At 42.9% G+C, this 21,552-nt stretch overlaps 1 protein-coding gene across 4 annotated transcripts in view; it reads left to right on the forward strand.

Moving 5' to 3' along the window:
* Positions 1-21,552, forward strand: part of LOC306933601 (uncharacterized protein) — a 29,967-nt gene that overhangs the window by 8,263 nt on the left and 152 nt on the right. For 3 of the 4 annotated variants that reach the window (XM_079515899.1, XM_079515896.1, XM_079515897.1), the window contains exons 11-20: positions 3,035-3,271; positions 3,474-3,768; positions 6,769-6,879; positions 8,053-8,165; positions 11,700-11,858; positions 14,568-14,660; positions 16,533-16,664; positions 17,083-17,249; positions 20,027-20,088; positions 20,746-20,844. In XM_079515899.1, coding sequence (XP_079372025.1) covers positions 3,035-3,271; positions 3,474-3,768; positions 6,769-6,879; positions 8,053-8,165; positions 11,700-11,858; positions 14,568-14,660; positions 16,533-16,664; positions 17,083-17,249; positions 20,027-20,088; positions 20,746-20,844 — 1,468 coding nt within the window. The remainder of the gene's footprint in view (positions 1-3,034; positions 3,272-3,473; positions 3,769-6,768; positions 6,880-8,052; positions 8,166-11,699; positions 11,859-14,567; positions 14,661-16,532; positions 16,665-17,082; positions 17,250-20,026; positions 20,089-20,745; positions 20,845-21,552) is intronic. The other variant, XM_079515898.1, reaches the window with a different exon arrangement.

The raw sequence follows: 21,552 nt of genomic DNA on the forward strand, positions 1-21,552 counted from the left end.
TCATGTCGCTCTCAACCACTCGCCAGAATTCTGAGCCATACAGAAAAACTGACTTAACCTTGCTGTTATATAGCTGTTATACAGTTGGATCTTGGTTTTTAGGCTGTACTGATTAGATTTCCAGATGGTCTGGAGCAGGGGTGAGCAACTTTGACGATGGCGAGGGCCAATATATTTCCACACTCATTCCAGAGGGGCCGCAGTGCATGTTCCTGTCAAAAATAGCCGATCTACAAGCTCAAAACGCGTCGCAGTGCGACGCGTTTTGAGCTTGTAGATCGGCTATTTTTGCTATATTTGACTTGAAAACCTGAATAATCTTTTGCCATTTTTTAATTGGAATCCTGAAAAAGTAACCTTTTTAATGAATTTCAAATGCATTTAGTTATAGTTATGTTAACTTTATGAACTGTTACCATAACTACATTGGACACAAAAAGACTAACATTTTAATACTATTCATATTAATTAAGTAGGTCTACTAGTCATTTAATACTAGTCATGAAGTAATTAAAGAGTTTGGAATTGTAACAGCTGAAATCAATACTATATCAGTATTCTGATATTAACATGTGGGCCGCATTAAGTGAAGGTGGGGGCCGCATGTGGCCCCCGGGCCGCCAGTTGCCCACCCCTGGTCTGGAGGGTGAGATAACTGGGTACAGTATAACTGGGACTACACCTCATATAGATTTTTTTTTGATATTGTTACATGATTAAATGCTTTACTAGATATTTGCAAGACCCTGGAGGGCTGGCCTAGAATACTAAAAAAATCATTCAGTTCAGTCTGACACTCATTGAGATGGAAAAACAACAAACAAACAAACAAAAAACATTTATTGCTGTGATATTGCATTTTATTGGGCATGATGGCTCTTCTCTGTGAGGCTCCACAACAATCTGCGCAAGCATGACACAAACTCTGACATCACACAACCCCCAGCAGAGCCTAAATATACACAGTTATGACATGGACATGTTCAGCAAAACACACACACACACACACACACACACACACACACACACACACACACACACACACACACACACAGGTTGCTTAAGCCATCTCTCTGTGGAAACAAAAATCACTATGCCACTTATCATGTGGATTGTTGAATTTGTCAAGGTTGATCAGATGTCACACCTTGGCTTAAAGACTGATACATACAATCACATGCACAAACCAAACCAACCCAACACGCCTATAGAGAGAGGTATGTGAATTCTAATCTGACACAGGCTGTGTTTTTCTTTTCTTTTTTCCTATGGGAAGACAAACAGCCATGTATCCTCGGCTAACCTTTTCACAGCAGTCTGAAAACTCACCTTTTCTGACCCCAGCACTGTAGTTCTTTGCATCTGAACTTGTTGTGTAGATGCATGTTGTTTCTATGTTAGATGCTAGATGTCTTACCTGCCTACCTAAGTTACATTGTTTATTCAGTTCAGTCTGACACTCATTGAGATGGAAAAACAACAAACAAACAAACAAAAAACATTTATTGCTGTGATATGGCATTTTATTGGGCATGATGGCTCTTCTCTGTGAGGCTCCACAACAATCTGCGCAAGCATGACACAAACTCTGACATCACACAACCCCCAGCAGAGCCTAAATATACACCGTTATGACATGGACATGATAATAGACATACATGTATGAACCCCTCATAGGGAAGAACATAAATGCACAGTTATTACATGAAAATAAACATACAGTATGACAACCTCATAGGGCGGAACATAAAGATGCACTGATATTTATTAAGAACATGATCATAGGACATCATTGTAAAAGTTGGACTTGTTGCAGCACTTGGGCTTAAAGAGTGGAATGAGGAAATGGTTAAAATCACATCATATGAATATATGTTGGGCAGAGTGAATGGAGAAGGTAAAATGAAAGAGACAGATTTTGGATTTATATGAACGTACGAACATTAACTTTGACAGAACGAGGGCACTCATTTGTTATGAACCTTGGACAATTGTGAGAGCTTGTGTATGTGATCAGTGCTTTTGTTGGGAATTGGGATTCCTTTCAGTGCTTTTGTTGGGATTCTTGGACTGGCTGTTATGTAATATTGTTGGGTTGTGCTGCATTGTACTGGAATTTCATGTTGTATACAACACACATGAACCTGCGTCAAGTGACCTAATATGAAATTACTGGGGAGTTTGTCCATTGATGAGCTGTCATTGTGGTAGCACCGAGATATGTAGAGCATGTAAAGAGTGAATGTCAGTCAGCTTAAATAGACCACATATGAACCATTACGATTGTGGCTGTTACGTGATTGGAGGGTGTATGAGTGTGAGAACGGCTTCACTTTTGTGCGTGCCTGAACTAAGGCGATGTTCCGTTCATGTTCCGTGCAAAGTTTGCAAACAGCCAGTGTTCCAGTGAATCTAATGCTCCCACATTCCCCAGTTAGAGATATCTGCATGGCGAGATAGGGCCGCAAGTTTGGGGTCGATGCTCATTAGGAAAGTTTACTTTCATTTTAATTCTGACCACTGTGTTTTTAACAGATTGTATTGTAGATAATAGATATGGTTTTCTATCTGGGTTTTGTGTTGGTTCTGTGTTTCAGATGTGGTCAGCTTTCCTCCGTAAATATATTTCCCCATCTGTAGTTACTAAATAAATAAATGAATCCCCTTCAATTTGCTCTCCTTAACCGTTAACTGTCCTTAATTGGGCACCAGGGGCTCAAGCAGGTATTAGTATGTTGTATTAGTTACTTTAACCCATTTTGACCTGAGATCATATTCTAAAAATGTCTTCTACATCCTGACAGTTTTCTGAAAAAGCTATGTTTCTATGGCAGTCGTTCTTCGTTTTTTCAAAAATAGCAGACCTACATGAGCTACTATGAGCTTGTAGATCTGCTAACATAATGCTAACACCAAAAGGGGTTCCCGCCCAAAATGGGTTAATGTTGTAGTAATGAATTCATTATTATTAATTGTACATTTCAAATGCCCAATGCAGCCATTGATTAGATTTTTGTCCACTGTATTCGAACAGGGCCGTGCGAGCCTGGAGGAGGCCCGGGGCCGTTGCGGGGCTCTGCAGGCCGAGGCAGACGGGCTGAGGCTACAGCTGGGTGACCGCGAGAAGGTGCTGGAGCTCCTGAGGCTGCAGACGGAGGGCGACGTGCAGACGACGGTGCAGCACGGCCGCATCATCGACACCCTCCACCAGGAGAAGAACCACCTCAACGACCAGCTCAACGAGCGCAAGCTGGAAGTCCAGCAGCTGCGGGTGAGGAGAATGGTTTGATGATACCCTTGTTCGATTCAAGAATAAGGAATTTGCTGGTTCAAATCCAAGTAAATGTCCAGTAGCTGTATACTGGTTAAAGAGTATCTTGGACATAACGCCTTTCTGCTTATCCTCTGACCCCAGAGCGTTGTATTAAAAAAATTCAAATTCAAATCTAAACACTGGTTCTCGCCAAAAACAGGCTGAGCTAGCCGAACGCGATTCAGGCCTGGCTGCTCTGGAACAGGACAGGCGGGAGCTGCAGGCCTCCCTGGCCGTGGCTGCTCTGGAACAGGACAGGCGGGAGCTGCAGGCCTCCCTGGCCGAGCAGAGACTGGCTGCTCTGGAACAGGACAGGCGGGAGCTGCAGGCCTCCCTGGCCGAGCTGCAGGCCTCCCTGGCCGAGCAGAGACGCCGTTTCCAGCAGGCGACCCTGGAGAAGCGTCAGCTCGCCGCTCGGGTCAACGCACAACGCACGCAACTGTTGTTACTGTCTGGTAAGATGTGATCGACTATACAGAATGTATCACAGAACACAACAGTCCTCCTTTCTCTCCAAAAACCCTGTCCGGGTACTGAGACCAATCGTCAAGAGTGCCAATGTTTGAAAGAGGATTACTCAACGTAGCATTCATTAAGGCTCGATTTATACTTGGTTGTGTGCCAGTGATACGCCCTTAAAATAGCAGATCTAGATGTTCACTATGACGCTTTGTGAGGTTGTAGTATAGATCGGCCATTTTAGTTGTCAATTAGATTTTCAAATCAGCACTGCTTCCTTATGGATTGATTATTCCATCGTCACCTTGCATGATTATAACCTGACTCTGCCAGATGGGGCAGCAGAGAGTCAGGTTAGCATGATTAGGCATCTAGGACTTTCATCCTCCTATCAGTGATTAGGCATCTAGGACTTTATTATTCCATCGTCACCTTGCATGATTAGGCATCTAGGACTTTATTATTCCATCGTCACCTTGCATGATTAGGCATCTAGGACATTATTATTCCATCGTCACCTTGCATGATTAGGCATCTAGGACTTTATTATTCCATCGTCACCTTGCATGATTAGGCATCTAGGACATTATTATTCCATCGTCACCTTGCATGATTAGGCATCTAGGGCTTCGTACACACCTTTCGGACACACAGATCTGTCCGACCGACCACTGATTACATTTTTATGATTTGATGCCTCCATGTCCCACAATGCTTTGCGCGATTTGGGCGGTGCTACGACACGCGGAAATAGATGCACATATGTTCAGTGTAGTTTTCTTGACTGCAGCAGCAGCTAGCAGTAGTTTGTCGAGGCCGTTTTTCACACTCAAAGTTCACTTAGAAGGTCCGGATCAAGGACCAAGGACCAAATATTTGCATTTTGATTTTGGTCCGTTTGGTGTTCACACTGGACTTTGTAAAGCGTACCAAATATGTAAACAAATGACACGTGGACATGTTAAGCGAACCAAATAGTGAAAAAAAGAAAAGAGGTCATTTTGCTACGGAGGGAAAAATAACATGAGTGGGTGCGGGAAATCACTGTACAATTTTTGGGCGCAAACTTCAGTCACACAGAGAGAAGAGAACAGCAACACGAATCATGATTGCAGCAACAACTTGAAATTGCATGAATTCTTAATAAGTATTTTATTAGCCAAATAAGACAACAGATGAACAGAGGAGCAGGTGTTTGAACAATAATGTGCTTGCTGCTGGTGCATACAATTCACCGGAGACGTATAGCCTACAACAAAGTATCCCCGAATCCCGATAAAAAGGACTTTTCTTCCATGTGCACCTGGTCAGTTAAGCTTCAAGTCAGAACAGCTCCGCTGCAGTTGGAGTTGACCTATATCACGTCTTTTGCTATAGTGATGTAATCAATTAATCATTTAGGACCACCTGTGTAGCTTATTTAACATTTGCTCCATTGGCTCTTTATGCGTGCGGCCTTGCGCTAGAGCGAGACAGGATGATTTTAAATATTTCTCTGTCTGCGTCTCTCCCATAGAGCTATAAAATATATCGGGTCTCTCCCCCCACATGTGCGCGCGTCATAACTTTGCGTGGTGGCGGTGGCGCATGCTTAAAATAAACAGATCTACAAGCTTACATCGTGTACCAGACCGTAAGTACCATTCGTGTCGATAACTTGTACATCTGTTATATTTGCGCATGTGAACCTCATACGCTGCCATTACATTTCTACTCTAGGCTACTCATAGACATATATGCGTCTACTATTAAAATCAATAGTGATCCCCGTAAAAAAGACATGCTTTTAGAACTAATTATTAATGCAGCCTCACAACTGCCGAGGCCCGACGGCTATTTTGGCTATCGTCCTGTATTTCTGTATATAGAATAGAACTTGGGGCGAGACTCACTCACTGGAGACAGCCGTGCGCAACTTGGACTCTCCAAGTTACGCACGGCCGTAGCCAAAAGAAGACATACAAACAAGCGATATAATAGTCTGTGTCACGTAACTCAGAAAACTACAGCCTAAACCCCACCCAGTGCTGTCAAGAACGGAAGTTCTCTCCTATTAGTTGGCGGTTAAAAACCACCCTTCTGTCCGATCTGAAGTCCCACCCTGTTCGTTGGCTGTTTTGACTACAAGGTGTCCGATGTGTTTGTTGTGCCCTCCGCCCCCACATCGGACAGGTTTGTCCGATCAAACGACGTGACTCCCATTGAAAATGAATTGGAGCAGCAATCAAATAGCAATCAGGCATCGCACACGGACCAAACATTTGTTCTTTAGGTGTGTACGCAGCCTAGGACTTTATTATTCCATCGTCACCTTGCATGATTAGGCATCTAGGACTTTCATCCTCCTATCAGTGAAAGTAGCAAAGCTACAAGCTCCCAACGTGGTGAGCTTGTAGATCTGCTATTTTTACTATTTTGCATGTATTGTACAACAAAGTATAATAGAGGGTTAAGTGGTTAATCAGACTAATCAATTTAGATTATAAAACAAATCTATTCTTTGATATATAAGAAAAACATTTACCTACATGAGCAAGAAGTCGTTTTTCTGTTGTTCTAAATATCGGTTTAGATATATTTCACAGAACAGTGTTCTTGGAAAGAGGCACTTCTTTCGTAGCTCGTTGCCAAGCATAATGGGCTGCTTGCTCCACCTAAAGGCTAAAGCAAACAACAAACCACGTCCGGTATGTTTTCACAAGTCAACCAAGCCCATTTCATTTCTCCTCCTTCCATCTGTGATCCCGTATCTGTCAAGATCGAGTGTGAACGTAATTTAGTGCCGTGTGTGTGTGTGTGTGTGTGTGTGTGTGTGTGTGTGTGTGTGTGTGTGTGTGTGTGTGTGTGTGTGTGTGTGTGTGTGTGTGTGTGTGTGTGTGTGTGTGTGTGTGTGTGTGTGTGTGTGTGTGTGTGTGTGTGTGTGTGTGTGTGTGTGTGTGTGTGTGTGTGTGTGTGTGTGTGTGTGTGTGTGTGTGTGTGTGTGTGTGTGTGTGCAGAAGGGCACAAGGGTGATGTGTTAAAGCTGAGAAGTCAACTGAAGTCCAGCCATGCCGAGCTGGAGCAGGCCAGGAGAAGCCTCAGGACCCTGGAGGGGGCGGATGGACACGGTCTCACACACACACACACACACACACACACACACACACACACAATTCATTTATAAAGGCAGCCCCGTTTAATTAAAAAGTCTCCCTATCAAAGAAACATCTGTTTGGCTTTAACCCATTTTGACCTGAGATCAGATTCTACAAAATGTCTTCTACATCCTCGATTTTTCAAAAATAGCAGACCTACAAGCTCGTAGCGCGCTATGAGCTTGTAGATCTGCTATTTTTCAATAGCTAAAGCATAACATGATGCTAAAACCAAAAGGGGTTCCCGCCCAAAATGGGTTAAGACGGCGTCATCTGCTTCACATCATATGAACCTGTAATAATTTATTTGTACTGGAATATCTTCTGTCTTTAGTGGTATTAATCCCTTCTTAGATAACGGCGAATCTTACTTTGGGGCGGGGCAGTGGGGGGGGGGGGGGGGGTGTTGTACTTCTGCTTTGTTGGCGCTCCAGTTGGAGCAGTTGTAATCTGGTGCTCATAACCGTAAGCACCTGTCCTTTTGAAGAATAAAACTGCTTTTGTTTGATTTCCATCCCTAGAATTAATGTGAAACAGATGAGAAGATGTCCTCTTCTGCTCCTTCGCTCCTCACTCGCTGGGTGGAAATCCATGACTATCCCCTCTGTTTTATTTATGTTTGATTATACTACACTACAGTGTAACAATTTAATTACAATGTGCGTTAACCACATTAAACCTGCTTCTCTATTTTGGGCAAATAAAAATAAATAAAAAATAGTGAAAATAGCAGATCTACAAGCTCACAATGTATCATGATGAAACGTGTTGTGAGCTTGTAGATTGTCCAAATTGCAATTGTTTTTGCAATTTGTAAATTTTGTAGTACGACTAAGTATAGGCCAGGACTTTACCACTTATCCCTATACGTCATTTACTGGGGTCCCTCAGCGGTTTCACAAAAAAACACCATCTACATTACCTCACAACACATTTTGTGAAATTGTAGATCGGCCATTTTCGTCTAATGTTTGCTTTCTTTTTGTGCCAAATGTTCACGTATTATCATAGACATGCCCAGGGATGTCATGGATATTATGACATGCCCAGGTTGGGATTCATGAGGATGAGACAATGTCTCTGTGGGTTTTGTTCTACTCTCTCATTATGGGACTTTGTTGGTGTATATATTATCTTGCGCTGCAGGCCTCCAGGTAGCCATGGGCATGCAGAAGCGGATCACGGAGGGCCGGGAGCAGATGGACTCTCTGCAGGGCAGGATCCAGCAACAAGAGGCCGCCATGGAAGAACTGTACCAGGTAAACATGTCAAACCACTCAGTAGTGCTGTCGCCTCACAGCTAGAAGGTCCTGGGTTCGATTCCCGCTCGGGACGCTGTGGGCGCTGGCGGCGTGTCCTCTCCTCCGTGTCATCAGTGCCCATACCCGAGGCCGGGTTAGCGAAAGGGCCTTTCTGTGTGGAGTTTGCATGTTCTCCCCGTGTCCCCTAGGGTAGGTGCCCTCACAAAAAACATGCAGTAATCCTGGACTCTAAACTGCCTCCCCCTGGCCAGCCGGGGCGCCTGATGGAGGGGAAAGGAACAGGTTGGAATAACGTGTTCCTTCCACGCGCTACGTCCAACCAGGGAAACCTCCCCCTGTCAGGTGTAAAGGAGCGACTTGAACACTCATACATGAAGGAAGCATGAGTTCAAGTCCGTTGCTCTCCCCAGGTGTGGTGTGTGAGGGTGTGTAGAGCCCAGGATCACATTAGATAATTGACACAGGGGTGAAAAATGGGTTACAAAATCGTGGGATAATTCTTTTTAAGAAAACATGTCAAACCACTGATTTCTACCTGGTGTGCCAGGTTTGGGTTGCACACTGAAAATAGCCGATCCACATGCTCTCAACGCAGTGTGAGCTTGTAGATCAGCTATTTAACCCAATTAGACCTGAGGACGATTCAAAAAAGCTACAAGCTTGTAGGCTTGTAGATCTGCTATTTTTCAATAGCGAAAGTGTAACATAATGCTTCCGTCCTGAATGGGTTAACCCATTCAGGCCTGACGTCGAAATTAAAAAAAAAAAGTTTTCTAAATCATGACAATTTTCGGAAAGATTTGAGGCACATTTTAACGATTTTTCAAAAATAGCAGACCTACAAGTTTATAGCGCGCCACTCGGTGGCGTGCTATGAGCTTGTAGATCTGCTATTTTTCAATAGCTAAATTATAACAATGTTTAAAACACCAAAAGGGGTTCCCGCCCCAAAATGGGTTAATGGTTAATGTGGTTAAACGCTAACGTGACATGGATGCGTTCCAGGTCTCAATGGATTAAAGGAGCACATCGCCCATTTTTACCCACCTATCCTGACGATTACAAATTTTGCTTGACGATTAATTGTCACGCAAGTAATTGCGATTAACGATTTAATTGTGTTTTTGGTCATTGAGCATTGAAACATAGGCTATGAATAAAACATTGAATTCTGTTTGGCCTTTAGGCTTCGTAAACGAAAGGTGCCATTGCACCTTTCGTTGCAGTCGATACGGCAAATTCCTTGCGATTATCTAAAATAATTGCGATTAGATGATCATGTAATAATGGTGACAGCCCTAAATTGGTCCTCACTAATGCTCGTTATATGAGGGTACCATTTCTGTCTACTCTCTCTGCGTCTCATTGGTGAGCTGTGGACAGTTCAGAAACCTGCCTACCAGTGACGCCATCGATGGGGATTCCAAGCTAACAGAAAGTAAAGCCTTTCTCTTCCTGGAAAGTTAGCATGCTGAAATTGAAGCCATTGTTCTTGCATCAATAAAAACAAATATTAAAACATTTTAAATCTTGTTTTTAAATGATCAAACCTGCCTACGGAGGATGTAATTTACAAAGCCGTTCACAACAAGCACTAAACATGTAACTATAGCAATAACGATATTGTTCAACTTCACCATTGTCTTTGTTATACAGTTGGAGGCCATCGATATTGTCCTTTTCTTTTTGCTGAGGTTTGCGTGATCTGCGCAAAAGGACAGTTAACCCATTTTGGGCGGGAACCCCTTTTGGTGTTTTAAACATTGTTATAATTTAGCTATTGAAAAATAGCAGATCTACAAGCTCATAGCGCGCCACCGAGTGGCGCGCTACGAGCTTGTAGGTCTGCTATTTTTGAAAAATCGTGAAAATATTTATTTCAGAAAACTGGAGGATTTAGAAGGATTTTTTAAAATGTTGAGGTCAGGCCTAAATGGGTCAAATGATAAGGGACAATATCGGTGGCACCCAACTGTACTTCTGGTGTGGACTCGATACGATAGACTTGTGTTTGTTTGAACGGCCCTGTAAGCAGGTTTCTCCTCTGAGACACAGAGTGAGTATATGATTACCTTATGATGAGGTTTCTCCTCTGAGACACAGAGTGAGTATATGATTACCTTATGATGAGGTTTCTCCTCTGAGACACAGAGTGAGTATATGATTACCTTATGATGAGGTTTCTCCTCTGAGACACAGAGTGAGTATATGATTACCTTATGATGAGCATTAGTGAGGACGGATTCTACGAAGATAGTTTGAAAATGGGTAAAGTGCCAAATTTAATCTCTCAAAGGACAACTTTAGTTTTTTTCAACCAAGGTTCATGTTTTAGGTTGTTATTAGAGAAAGTAAAAAATGAGTGTAAATTTTTCTTCATTTGCTGCTTTCTTTCATTTTAGGGATTTTAGCGGTTTTTGACAGGGGGTCGAGGGCATTCGAGCATGGGGCTAAATATGTATTTTTTTACAACATTTTAGAGCGATACCTTCACATTCAGTAGATCCTGTGATCTTCTGTGGCCAGATGTAATTTCCTGGGGTATATTAGGACTATAGTAAATAATAAAAAAATAAATCGCCATAATATTTTGTAAAGAAATACATATTTAGCCCCATGCTCGAATGCCCCCGCCCCCTGTCAAAAGCCGCTAAAATCCCTAAAACGAAAGAAAGCAGCAAATGAAGAAAAATTAACACTCATCTTATACTTTCTCTAATAACAACCTAAAACATGAACCTTGGTTGAAAAAAACTAAAGTTGTCCTTTAACAACCTGGCAGCCCTGTTATTTCATTATAAGCCTAAACCGTGATGCAACGTGTTGTGTTGCTTATAGATGGGCTATTTTAGAAAATCTAATATAGGTCTTCCAGTGTCCCTTGAGTGTTGTTTTCCGTAGCATCATTTCTAATTGTCGGTATTGACTGCAGCTTTGTTTAGCGTGTACTTAGCTTCGGGCGGTGCCTGGCCGGTGTCCTGAAATGACGCTGCGCAGTGCAACGTGAAGTGTTGTCACGAGTCCGACCTGTTGCCCCTGATCCATAGAAATACAAGTGTGTGCAATATTGAACCACTTGAACCCTAGTGTCCCCATTCTATATAGAATAGCGACAAGTATATAGGGTTTAAGTGGATAAACGAATTCTTCCTGCACAATTGTGGAGTTCTTACTGGAACAATGGAAGAGCTCTAGCTTGGGATCAGGGCAGATTTAAGTGCCAAATGGCAATGCCAAATAAAGACTTGCAAAACAATTTAACACAATTTAGGTCCCTTCCGAAGCTCCCGTTATTCCATTATTAAATTCTGTAGGAAATCCTTAGGAAATCCAGCTTTTGAATTTCTTTTTCTTTTGCTTACCCCTTTGAACAAAGAAGGGGTGATGTTTCTTTTTTTTCCTTCTTCTTCTTTTTGTTAGTTGGTAGTTCGTTCCAGACAAAGTTCGTTCAGTCCTGCGATGTCATTAAAAATCCATCGCATTTTTAAGCTCGGTCAATAGGTTACACTTCCACCCGTTGTGTGTTCTCAGGAGAAGCACTGTCAGGACCTGGAGAGCCAGCGTCAGGTCCAGATGTTGCTCTCCCTGAGGGAGGACAAGAGGAGGTTGGCCGAGGAGCTGTTGGCTCTGCGTTCCAATGAGAGACTGCTCCAGGACCGGGCCAGCAGCCTGGAGGCAGCACTCCACAAGGTGGCCATGACTAGCACTCTGTTATGATGCCCGTACCGTCATGTGGTCTAGAGCAGGGGTTCTCAACGTTTTTGGCCGGGGACCCCCGGAAATGCTTTGGCAATGTCTCGGGACCCCCGCCCCCTCCCAACCCCCAATATAAATTGACTGCTACAATAACCTTAAACCATTTTGGGCGGGAACCCCTTTTGGTGTTTTAAGCATTGTTATAAATTGGCTATTGAAAAATAGCAGATCTACAAGCTCATAGCGCGCCACCGAGTGGCGCGCTACGAGCTTGTAGGTCTGCTATTTTTGAAAAATCGTGAAAATATTATTATTATTATTTTTTTTAAATAATTTGGGGACCCCCTAAAATAATTTGGCGACCCCCCCGAGGGGTCGCGACCCACGGGTTGAGAACCCCTGGTCTAGAGCGGGGGTTTTCAACTGATTGTGAACCAGGGACCACCACCCTGACTTAAAATCAACCTGGGGACCACTATTGTGTTGGGTGGGGATATGGGCTAAGATTAGTGCTTTTGTAAATGAACACTTGCTATCCATCCCATGTGTATACATCCCACTGTTTCTCAACCGTTGACTACTACTGGTAAAATGTCCTAATAATAACTCAACCAGACAATCCGGTGCACTTCCCCCTTCTTGAGATTCTAACTCCCTTTTTCTGTTGAATTTCTTGAACTCCAACTTGTCAGTAAATTACTACATAAATCATTAAAACAAATCAACAAATCCTAATCCAAAAAAATCCAAATTACTAAATGCATGGTCAGGGACCACATGCAATACCTCCACGGACCACCAGTGGTCCACGGACCACCTGTTGAAAACCCATGGTCTAGAGTGGTGGTTTTCAAACTTTTTCATGTCAAGAACCCCCAAATTGACACTAATTAGCCCGCGCACACCCCCATTTGAAAAGATATGCCAGGGACCCCCATTAGAGAAGATTTTTACGGGTCTAGCAGTGATTCTCAGCCCGTTTAATTTCAAGGACCGCCAGTTTGACATGCATATTAGTCTACAGATTTAATGGCATTTCTATCTCTGGGACCCCAATTTACATAGTAAATTCAATGTTAATTTAACTCTGAAAGTGTGCAAAGAGTTACAGACCCATAAGGGTCCATTTGGTTCCAAACTATCATTTAGCTGGGGACCTCCTGGAACTCCCTTAAGGACCCCTGGGGGTCCCCAGACCCCACTTTGGAAACCACTGTCTAGAGTGGTGGTTCTCAAACTTTTACATTTCAAGGACCCCCCATTTGATATGTATTTGCCCATGCACGCACCCCCATTTGATATGTATTTGCCCATGCACGGACCCCCATTTGATATGTATTTGCCCATGCACGCACCCCCATTTGATATGTATTTGCCCATGCACGGACCCCCATTTGATATGTATTTGCCCATGCACGCACCCCCATTTGATATGTATTTGCCCATGCACGCACCCCCATTTGATATGTATTTGCCCATGCACGGACCCCCATTTGATATGTATTTGCCCATGCACGGACCCCCATTTGATATGTATTTGCCCATGCACGGACCCCCATTTGATATGTATTTGCCCATGCACGGACCCCCATTTGATATGTATTTGCCCATGCACGGACCCCCATTTGATATGTATTTGCCCATGCACGGACCCCCATTTGATATGTATTTGCCCCCATGCACGGACCCCCATTTGATATGTATTTGCCCATGCACGGACCCCCATTTGATATGTATTTGCCCATGCACGGACCCCCATTTGATAGAATCTTTTATCTATGGGACCCCAGTCTATGCTATGAAATCATCAGTGTTTTAACTCTAAAGGCCAAACCGCACCAATGCAACAAGTGGCAAATCCTAGCAACACATTTGTTTAAGACCAGTCCACGCCAATGCAACTCCTTGCAACTGCCATTGGGGATAATGGTTGTTGTATGTTGCATGGAGTTGCAAGGAGTTGCATTGGTGTGGATAACAGTATTATATTACATTTCAATATACATTATCTGAAAAGAGCATTTAACATCAACTAATGTATACAACTAAATATAAAATGCACATATAAACCTAACTTTATTTGATTTAACCACTTAAGCCCTATTCAAACGTTTAAAATGTTTCAAAATGTTCACTCCTAATGACAGGCCCAAAATAGGGATGCCAGGTGGAACGTGGTTATAAACCTGGACACAATTAGTAATGACTGCAAATCAGGCAAAACGTCGGCCAGGGTCACGGCCCAGTCATGTATTATTTTACTTTAAGGGTGGAGCGACCATCAGAACGTAGTATACCTGCCACATAGTCGTTTCGGTGATTTACCAAATAGCTAAAAACAAAAATAGGAATTGCATGTACATGGAACATCTAAAGAATTTTGGTGCTTGGTGGGAAAAGGTCTTGAAGCAGTGGAATGATCTCCCCCCTCCCAGTCAGCACTACCAGACTCACTCCCCAGTCTTAAAGCCTCTACTCTGTCTCACTCCCTACTGTGTGTGTGTGTGTGTGTGTGTGTGTGTGTGTGTGTGTGTGTGTGTGTGTGTGTGTGTGTGTGTGTGTGTGTGTGTGTGTGTGTGTGTGTGTGTGTGTGTGTGTGTGTGTGTGTGTGTGTGTGTGTGTGTGTGTGTGTGTGTGTGTGTGTGTGTGTGTGTGTGTGTGTGTGTGTGTGTGTGTGTGTGTGTGTGTGTGTTCCTTCCTTAGATGTCTGAGAGCTTTGCAGACTGTCAAGATGTCATCCACCTACAGGAGCAGGAGTTTATCCGCCTGAAGCTTCAACATGCTCTCGATCTGAAGGTACAACACTCTAACCGTTAGAGTGTTCGCCCTGAAACTGGGAGGTTTGATCCCTGGCCGGGTCATACCAAAGACTGCAAAAATGGTACCCAATCCCTGCTTGGCCCTCAGCATCAATGGGTTGGATTGGGGGTCAAATCAACTAATGATTCCCGAGCGCGGCACACGCTGCGGCTCACCGCTCCAAGAGATGGGTCAAATGCGGAGAACAAATTTAAAGGCGGTAACGTGTGTGACTAATCGTACGACTTTGACTTTGTAACAAGGTCTTACACTGACCTTTTGTTGGACGGGGAGTCGTGGAGGACAGGTCACAGGTCTCTGGAGTAGGTGAAATGAAATGAAATGAAATGAAATGATTACTATATTTACCCAGGGTATCTGGGCTAAGCTCAAGAACTTGTTTCCAGCCAGGCCCTGCTCATAGAACATTTCATCGTAGTGGTTCAATGCCTTGTTCAAGGGCACTTCAGAGGTGGTAATTTTAACGTGTCGGACCGCTGATTCGAACTGGCGACCTTCCGGTATCAAGACCGCTCCGCAATCCGTTCGGCCACCGCTGCCACGTACTACCAGGTACTTTTGGGCAGCTGAGTTTTGAACGTATTGGAGTTTTTTTTTTAGGACTTTGGTGGTGCCGTTGAGGATACTGTTGCAGTAATCAAGCCGGGATGTGATGAATGCGTGTACAGTATGAGTGTTTCAGCACCTGGGAAAGTACTTTTATTTTGTGTATCACATCATGCCTGATTGATTTGTTTTAAACTCCATCTGACCTTATATTATCTACTTTACGTTTCCTCCCCTGAGCAGAACTGGCCATGTGCCAAAAATAGCATATCTGCAGCTCACACCACATCACACCTCAACGCTCTGAAATGTCATGTGCCAAGAACAGCCAGCTTAAAGGACAACTTTAGTTTTTTTCAACCAAGGTTCATGTTTTAGGTTGTTATTAGAGAAAGTAAAAGATGAGTGTTCATTTTTCTTCATTTGTTGCTTTCTTTCGTTTTAGGGATTTTAGCGGTTTGTGACAGGGGGGGCTGGGGCATTCGAGCATGGGGCTAAATATGTATTTCTTTACAACATTTGATAGCGATTTATTTTTTTTATTATTTACTCTAGTCCTACTAAACCCCAAGCATTTATATATTGGCCACAAAAGATCACGAGATCTACTGAATGTGTCAAACTGACATATTGAGCCTAAGACTGGCTTCCCCCCAGTAGGCTACCTTCACATTCAGTAGATCCTGTGATCTTCTGTGGCCAGATGTAATTTCCTGGGGTATATTAGGACTATAGTAAATAATAATCAAAGAAATCGCCATCATATTTTGTAAAGAAATACATATTTAGCCCCATGCTCGAATGCCCCCGCCCCCCTGTCAAAAACTGCTAAAATCCCTAAAACGAAAGAAAGCAGCAAATGAAGAAAAATTAACACTCATCTTTCACTTTCTCTAATAACAACCTAAAACATGAACATTGTTTGAAAAAAACAAAAATTGTCCTTTAAGTGGAAACCAGGGAAGGGGAGTATTGTATGGTCACCAGGGGAGCGGAGAAATTACTTTTCTATATTCACCCAGCAGATGCATGGCTCACTCAAATGGCTTTTTGATGAGCGCTCAAGTTGGGAGGCATTAGCGATGAAGTGTCTCGCTCAGGGACACTTCGACGCGTACTGTAGATGGGGCAAGCCAAGGTTTTAACCTTCTGATATCTGGCCTCTCTGCCCACGCAGCCACGTCCACCCATAGACAGAAAGGCAAGGAATCACAGAATGGGTCAAAGCTTTTCGCACAGCTAGTGCCAATGCAAGCACTCTGTTGAGATAAGAGACAGGACTGCTCGCTATCTGTTCCCCAGGAGCGCCAAGGCCAGGATTTGCACAGCCCTGCGACTGCTGTGTCATCCTCGGTATCGCCTGCGGTACCTCCTGCCCTCGCTGCCATCCCACCCTCTTCCTCCACCCGACAGGCTTCCAGGAATCTGAAAAAGGTACTCCAGGAGCTACCTACTGCCCTGTGGCTCCTGCCCAGTCTCTTTGGGTGTTTATTTGGCTGCGAAAGAGGCAAAACTCTGCACATGTGTTTGTTCTTTAAATCAAAAACACATCCAGCATTGCATTCCTGTGGCAAGTGTGGGTGGGACTCGGCTGGGAATTGTTTGAGCGTCTTCAGCATGTGCGGTTAGAACTGATAGCGTAGCACTGTTAATCTGAGTATTTTCCCCTGTCATTGATTTCAGAGAGGAACAAATAAGACAATCTTGCCAATGCATATATATATATATTATATACCAATATACATCGGGGTTCTGTGTTACGAGCTGAGTTAATCAGGCCAACTGTGCATTGCATCCATTCCATTTCCACAATGGTGCATTGATAACGTCTCCCCACCTCTCTTTTTTGCAGCCGAAGGCCCAGAAACTGAAGGAGAGGCTGACCCAGGAGCTAAGGCCTCAAGTCAAAGAGCTACGAGGTTCGTTTTCAGAGAACTGCAGACCACACACCGGCAGCACCACAGCATGCAGTCTCCTCAGGCGAGAGTCTACACCAGAGAGCACGCACAGGACCACACCGTGAGTCTGACTCATATGGTCGTATGCTCGAAGAATTAGTTTTAGTTTCTTTGTCTTACTCCTGTAAAGGAGTAAGACAAAGACAGTAACTCCTTTACTCATGTAAAGGAGTAAGACAGGAATGGCTGCCTGTCCCATTTTGGAATTGAATATGTCATTAAATACTACAATAATGAGTGTTCAAGTGGAACCAAATGGACCCTTACAAGTCTGTAGCCCGAGTGTACAAACTCTTTGAATTAAATTAACACTCAGGATTTTATTGTGCACCGTTATTCAGTTAAAAATCAGATGCTGTAATGAGCATGAAAGGAAATGTAGATGAGCATGAGCTGGTCCCCTTTGTAGTTGTTAGATACCCTAACAATACACTAAAACAAGCCCAAATTGATTAAATCAATTAATTACCAGCTGCATTATTATTATCTGTGGGTCTGCTGCTAGCGTTATGCCACTTTTTAGCTGTGCTCTGCTGTTATGCTCAAATTAGTGACCCTAAAGAATTCTGAGGCAACATGGCTGGAGACGAGGCAGCCAATCAGAACTGCTCGACTAGCCATGCCGTGCAGACGATGGGATGTTATGGGTTGTTGCCAGTGGTGGCAACTGTCGTGACAGAAATAAGCTAAGCAGCCTCCAAAAACCAAACCAGGCAAGCAACTGTGAATGAATCCACGTTAGGCTGGAAATATGCAGACTTGGCAACACTCTAGCGGTGTCCGTCTACCAGTCGCATAGCGGTGTCCGTCTACCGGTCGCAAGTTTCCCAGGTAAACGCTGACCTGCCGCTTCTACGAAGCAGCTGGTAAAAACTCAAGTTACAAAATCCTCTGTCACCTACTGATGGATTGTCACATATATGTCATGTGTTCTCATGTCATGTTGTGATGTTATGTCATGTGATGGAATGTCACATGTTCTTATGTCATGTGATGGAATGTCACATGTTCGTATGTCATGTGATGGAATGCCACATGTTCTTATGACAGGTGATGGAATGTCCTATGGGAATGTCACATGTTCTTATGTCATGTGATGGAATGTCACCTGTTCTTATATCATGTGATGGAATGTCACATGTTCTTATGTCATGTGATGGAATGTCACATGTTCTTATGTCATGTGATGGAATGTCACATGTTCTTATGTCATGTGATGAAATGCCACATATTCTTATCATGTCATGTGATGGAATGTTGCATGTTCTTATGTCATGTGATGAAATGCCACATGTTCTTATCATGTCATGTGATGGAATGTCACGTGTTCTTATCATGTCATGTGATGGAATGTCACATGTTCTTATGTCATGTGATGGAATGTCACGTGTTCTTATGTCATGTGATGAAATGCCACATGTTCTTATCATGTCATGTGATGGAATGTCACATGTTCTTATGTCATGTGATGAAATGCCACATGTTCTTATCATGTCATGTGGTGGAATGTTGCATGTTCTTATGTCATGTGATGGAATGTCACATGTTCTTATCATGTCATGTGATGGAATGTTGCATGTTCTTATGTCATGTGATGAAATGCCACATGTTCTTATCATGTCATGTGGTGGAATGTTGCATGTTCTTATGTCATGTGATGAAATGCCACATGTTCTTATCATGTCATGTGATGGAATGTCACATGTTCTTATGTCATGTGATGAAATGCCACATGTTCTTATCATGTCATGTGGTGGAATGTTGCATGTTCTTATGTCATGTGATGGAATGTCACATGTTCTTATCATGTCATGTGATGGAATGTTGCATGTTCTTATGTCATGTGATGAAATGCCACATGTTCTTATCATGTCATGTGGTGGAATGTTGCATGTTCTTATGTCATGTGATGAAATGCCACATGTTCTTATCATGTCATGTGATGGAATGTCACGTGTTCTTATCATGTCATGTGATGGAATGTCACATGTTCTTATGTCATTTGATGGAATGTCACGTGTTCTTATGTCATGTGATGGAATGTCACGTGTTCTTATGTCATGTCTCGCAGGACGTAGGAAGGTCTCGCACCTTCCTACCTACATGACTGCCTGCCGAAATATGTCCCAAACCGCCCCCTAAGGTCTTCCACTGCTGGCCTGCTCGCTTTGCCTAAAAAAATGGCAACTAAAAAATACGGGGAAGCAGCTTTTTGCTTCTACGGGCCGACGGCGTGGAACAAACTCCCACTGTACCTTCGACAGGCAGCCTCTGTAGACATTTTTAAAGCTCAGCTCAAGACCCACTTTTACACCCTTGCTTTTAATTGATTTATCTGTCTTTTTAAAAAAATGTTATTCATGTCCTCACTGTATTGTTTATGCCCTGCTTTTATTTTATTTTTTGTGTAAAGCACTTTGAGCTGCATTTCATGTCATGAAAGGTGCTATACAAATAAAGTTTTATTATTATTATTATTATGTGATGGAATGTCACGTGTATATTATATATATGATATATATGTGCATGTCATATATATATATATATATATATATATATATATATATATATATATATATATATATATGACATGCACAGACAAGGAACACCAGATTGAAAGCGGTTAAAGGCAGTTCCAAATTGACAATTATTGATAATGGAAATAAACAGCAGGTAGCGACAACAGCAACTAACCGCCGTGCTGCACCGTCTAACCGCCGTGCCGCACCGTCTCGTGTCTTTGTGTGAATCCACTTCTCTCTGTCACGCCACATTAACATGATGCTGTGACTGAAAAGTGTGTTCTGTGCTCTAAATTAACTTGTGCTTTATGTGCAGTGAACTTCACCTGCAGAGGACACCCGATCTGAACCATCACCACAGCGCCTTCATCAGTGGCAGTGAGTTGTTGTTGTTGTTGTTGTTTAATAACAAGCTATCAATTTTAACACTGTTTATTATGCTTGTTTATGTTTATTAACTGATAGCTGTTCAGATGGCTATGATGAGTGCATGGGAAGAAACTCCAGTCACTCAATGTTAATAGTATTTGTAGTAAAGTACATAACGGTAGCACAATTTGAAATGTGCACTCTATTGCCAGAACAATAATGAAGTCTGACTGTTTGACTAGCGTTTGACTGGATTGCTGGATTGTTACAATGACCATAATGCTTTGGTACACTCACCCCACCTTGTGGAGAGGGGGATGGCTGTCTTACTGAGACAACATGTAGTCCAGGAAAGAAGTGAGACCAGTGACTTTGAAATACTAAAATATCTTAAAAACACATATTAGCCACATGAAAACCCCAGGAAAGTGTTTCTTGTCTCCCAAACACCATTAAAATAAGATCTGGTTTCAAAAGGGGTGAAGTGGCCCTTTTAGTGTCAGTGCTCACTGCTCAGGGGCACTTCGACAAGTGTCGTTCCGATTCCCAGGCGGCCTCTCTATCCACTCGACTGACTGCAAAAAAGGGAAAAAATACAACATGCTTAATGATCAAGGTCTACTCTAGTCTACTACTAGAATAATGACACTTCCTTTTCTCCGCCAGCGCCACTGGGCCGCAGGTCACCCGTCCACTCTCTGCTTACCTCTGTTCCTGATCTCGAGCTGCTGCGCCACAGGCCGGAGGCTATCAGAATACCAACCTGTAAGCTATTGCTGCTGTTGTAGTGTATGTCTCCTTGCAATAGAACATGCCAACAGATTAGAGGAGATTACTCACTTTAACAATAGGCTCATTCATACAGTCCACCGTCCTTGTCCTATGGCAAAAACAACATATTTGCGTCTACACTTTTGTTCAGTTGAAAATTGGTTGTTTTTGTCTTATAGTTGGTAAGACTTTAACCTTATCCAGTTCTAACTTCTAATCGATGCAAGTTGCACAGTGTTCATTCATTATTTATTATTTTTTATTTGTAATTCAGATTCAGAACCAAATGGATCCACAATTACTTTTACTGTGTAGCTGTTGACAAAGAAGTGAGTCGTTTAAGTGCTTTTCTGAAAGTTCATTCACCTAGAAAGAGAAGTACAGTGCTGGCCCGTTAAGGACAGGAATGGAAAGGGGTGCAACATCTAACCCATAGTTGAGGACACACACTTGAAGAATACAGGTTTGTAGGACAAAGGGACAGTAATAGTGCTGTAATATACGATGTCATACCGACAGAAACCAGTGCAATGTAGAACTGTGTTTAGAAGAAGTAGCGACAATTCACATCCACACTGGAAGTGCATTAATAATAGCACTTCCATGTTATGTCTGTCCCTCTTAGTCTAGCAGTCTAAATAGATATGAAGTACAGTAATGTCAACACTGATTTAACGTCTGTTTGGCTCATGGTGTTTCCTT

Source organism: Electrona antarctica, assembly GCF_951216825.1.
Source record: "Electrona antarctica genome assembly, chromosome: 12".
In the NCBI taxonomy this organism is placed as follows: domain Eukaryota; kingdom Metazoa; phylum Chordata; class Actinopteri; order Myctophiformes; family Myctophidae; genus Electrona; species Electrona antarctica.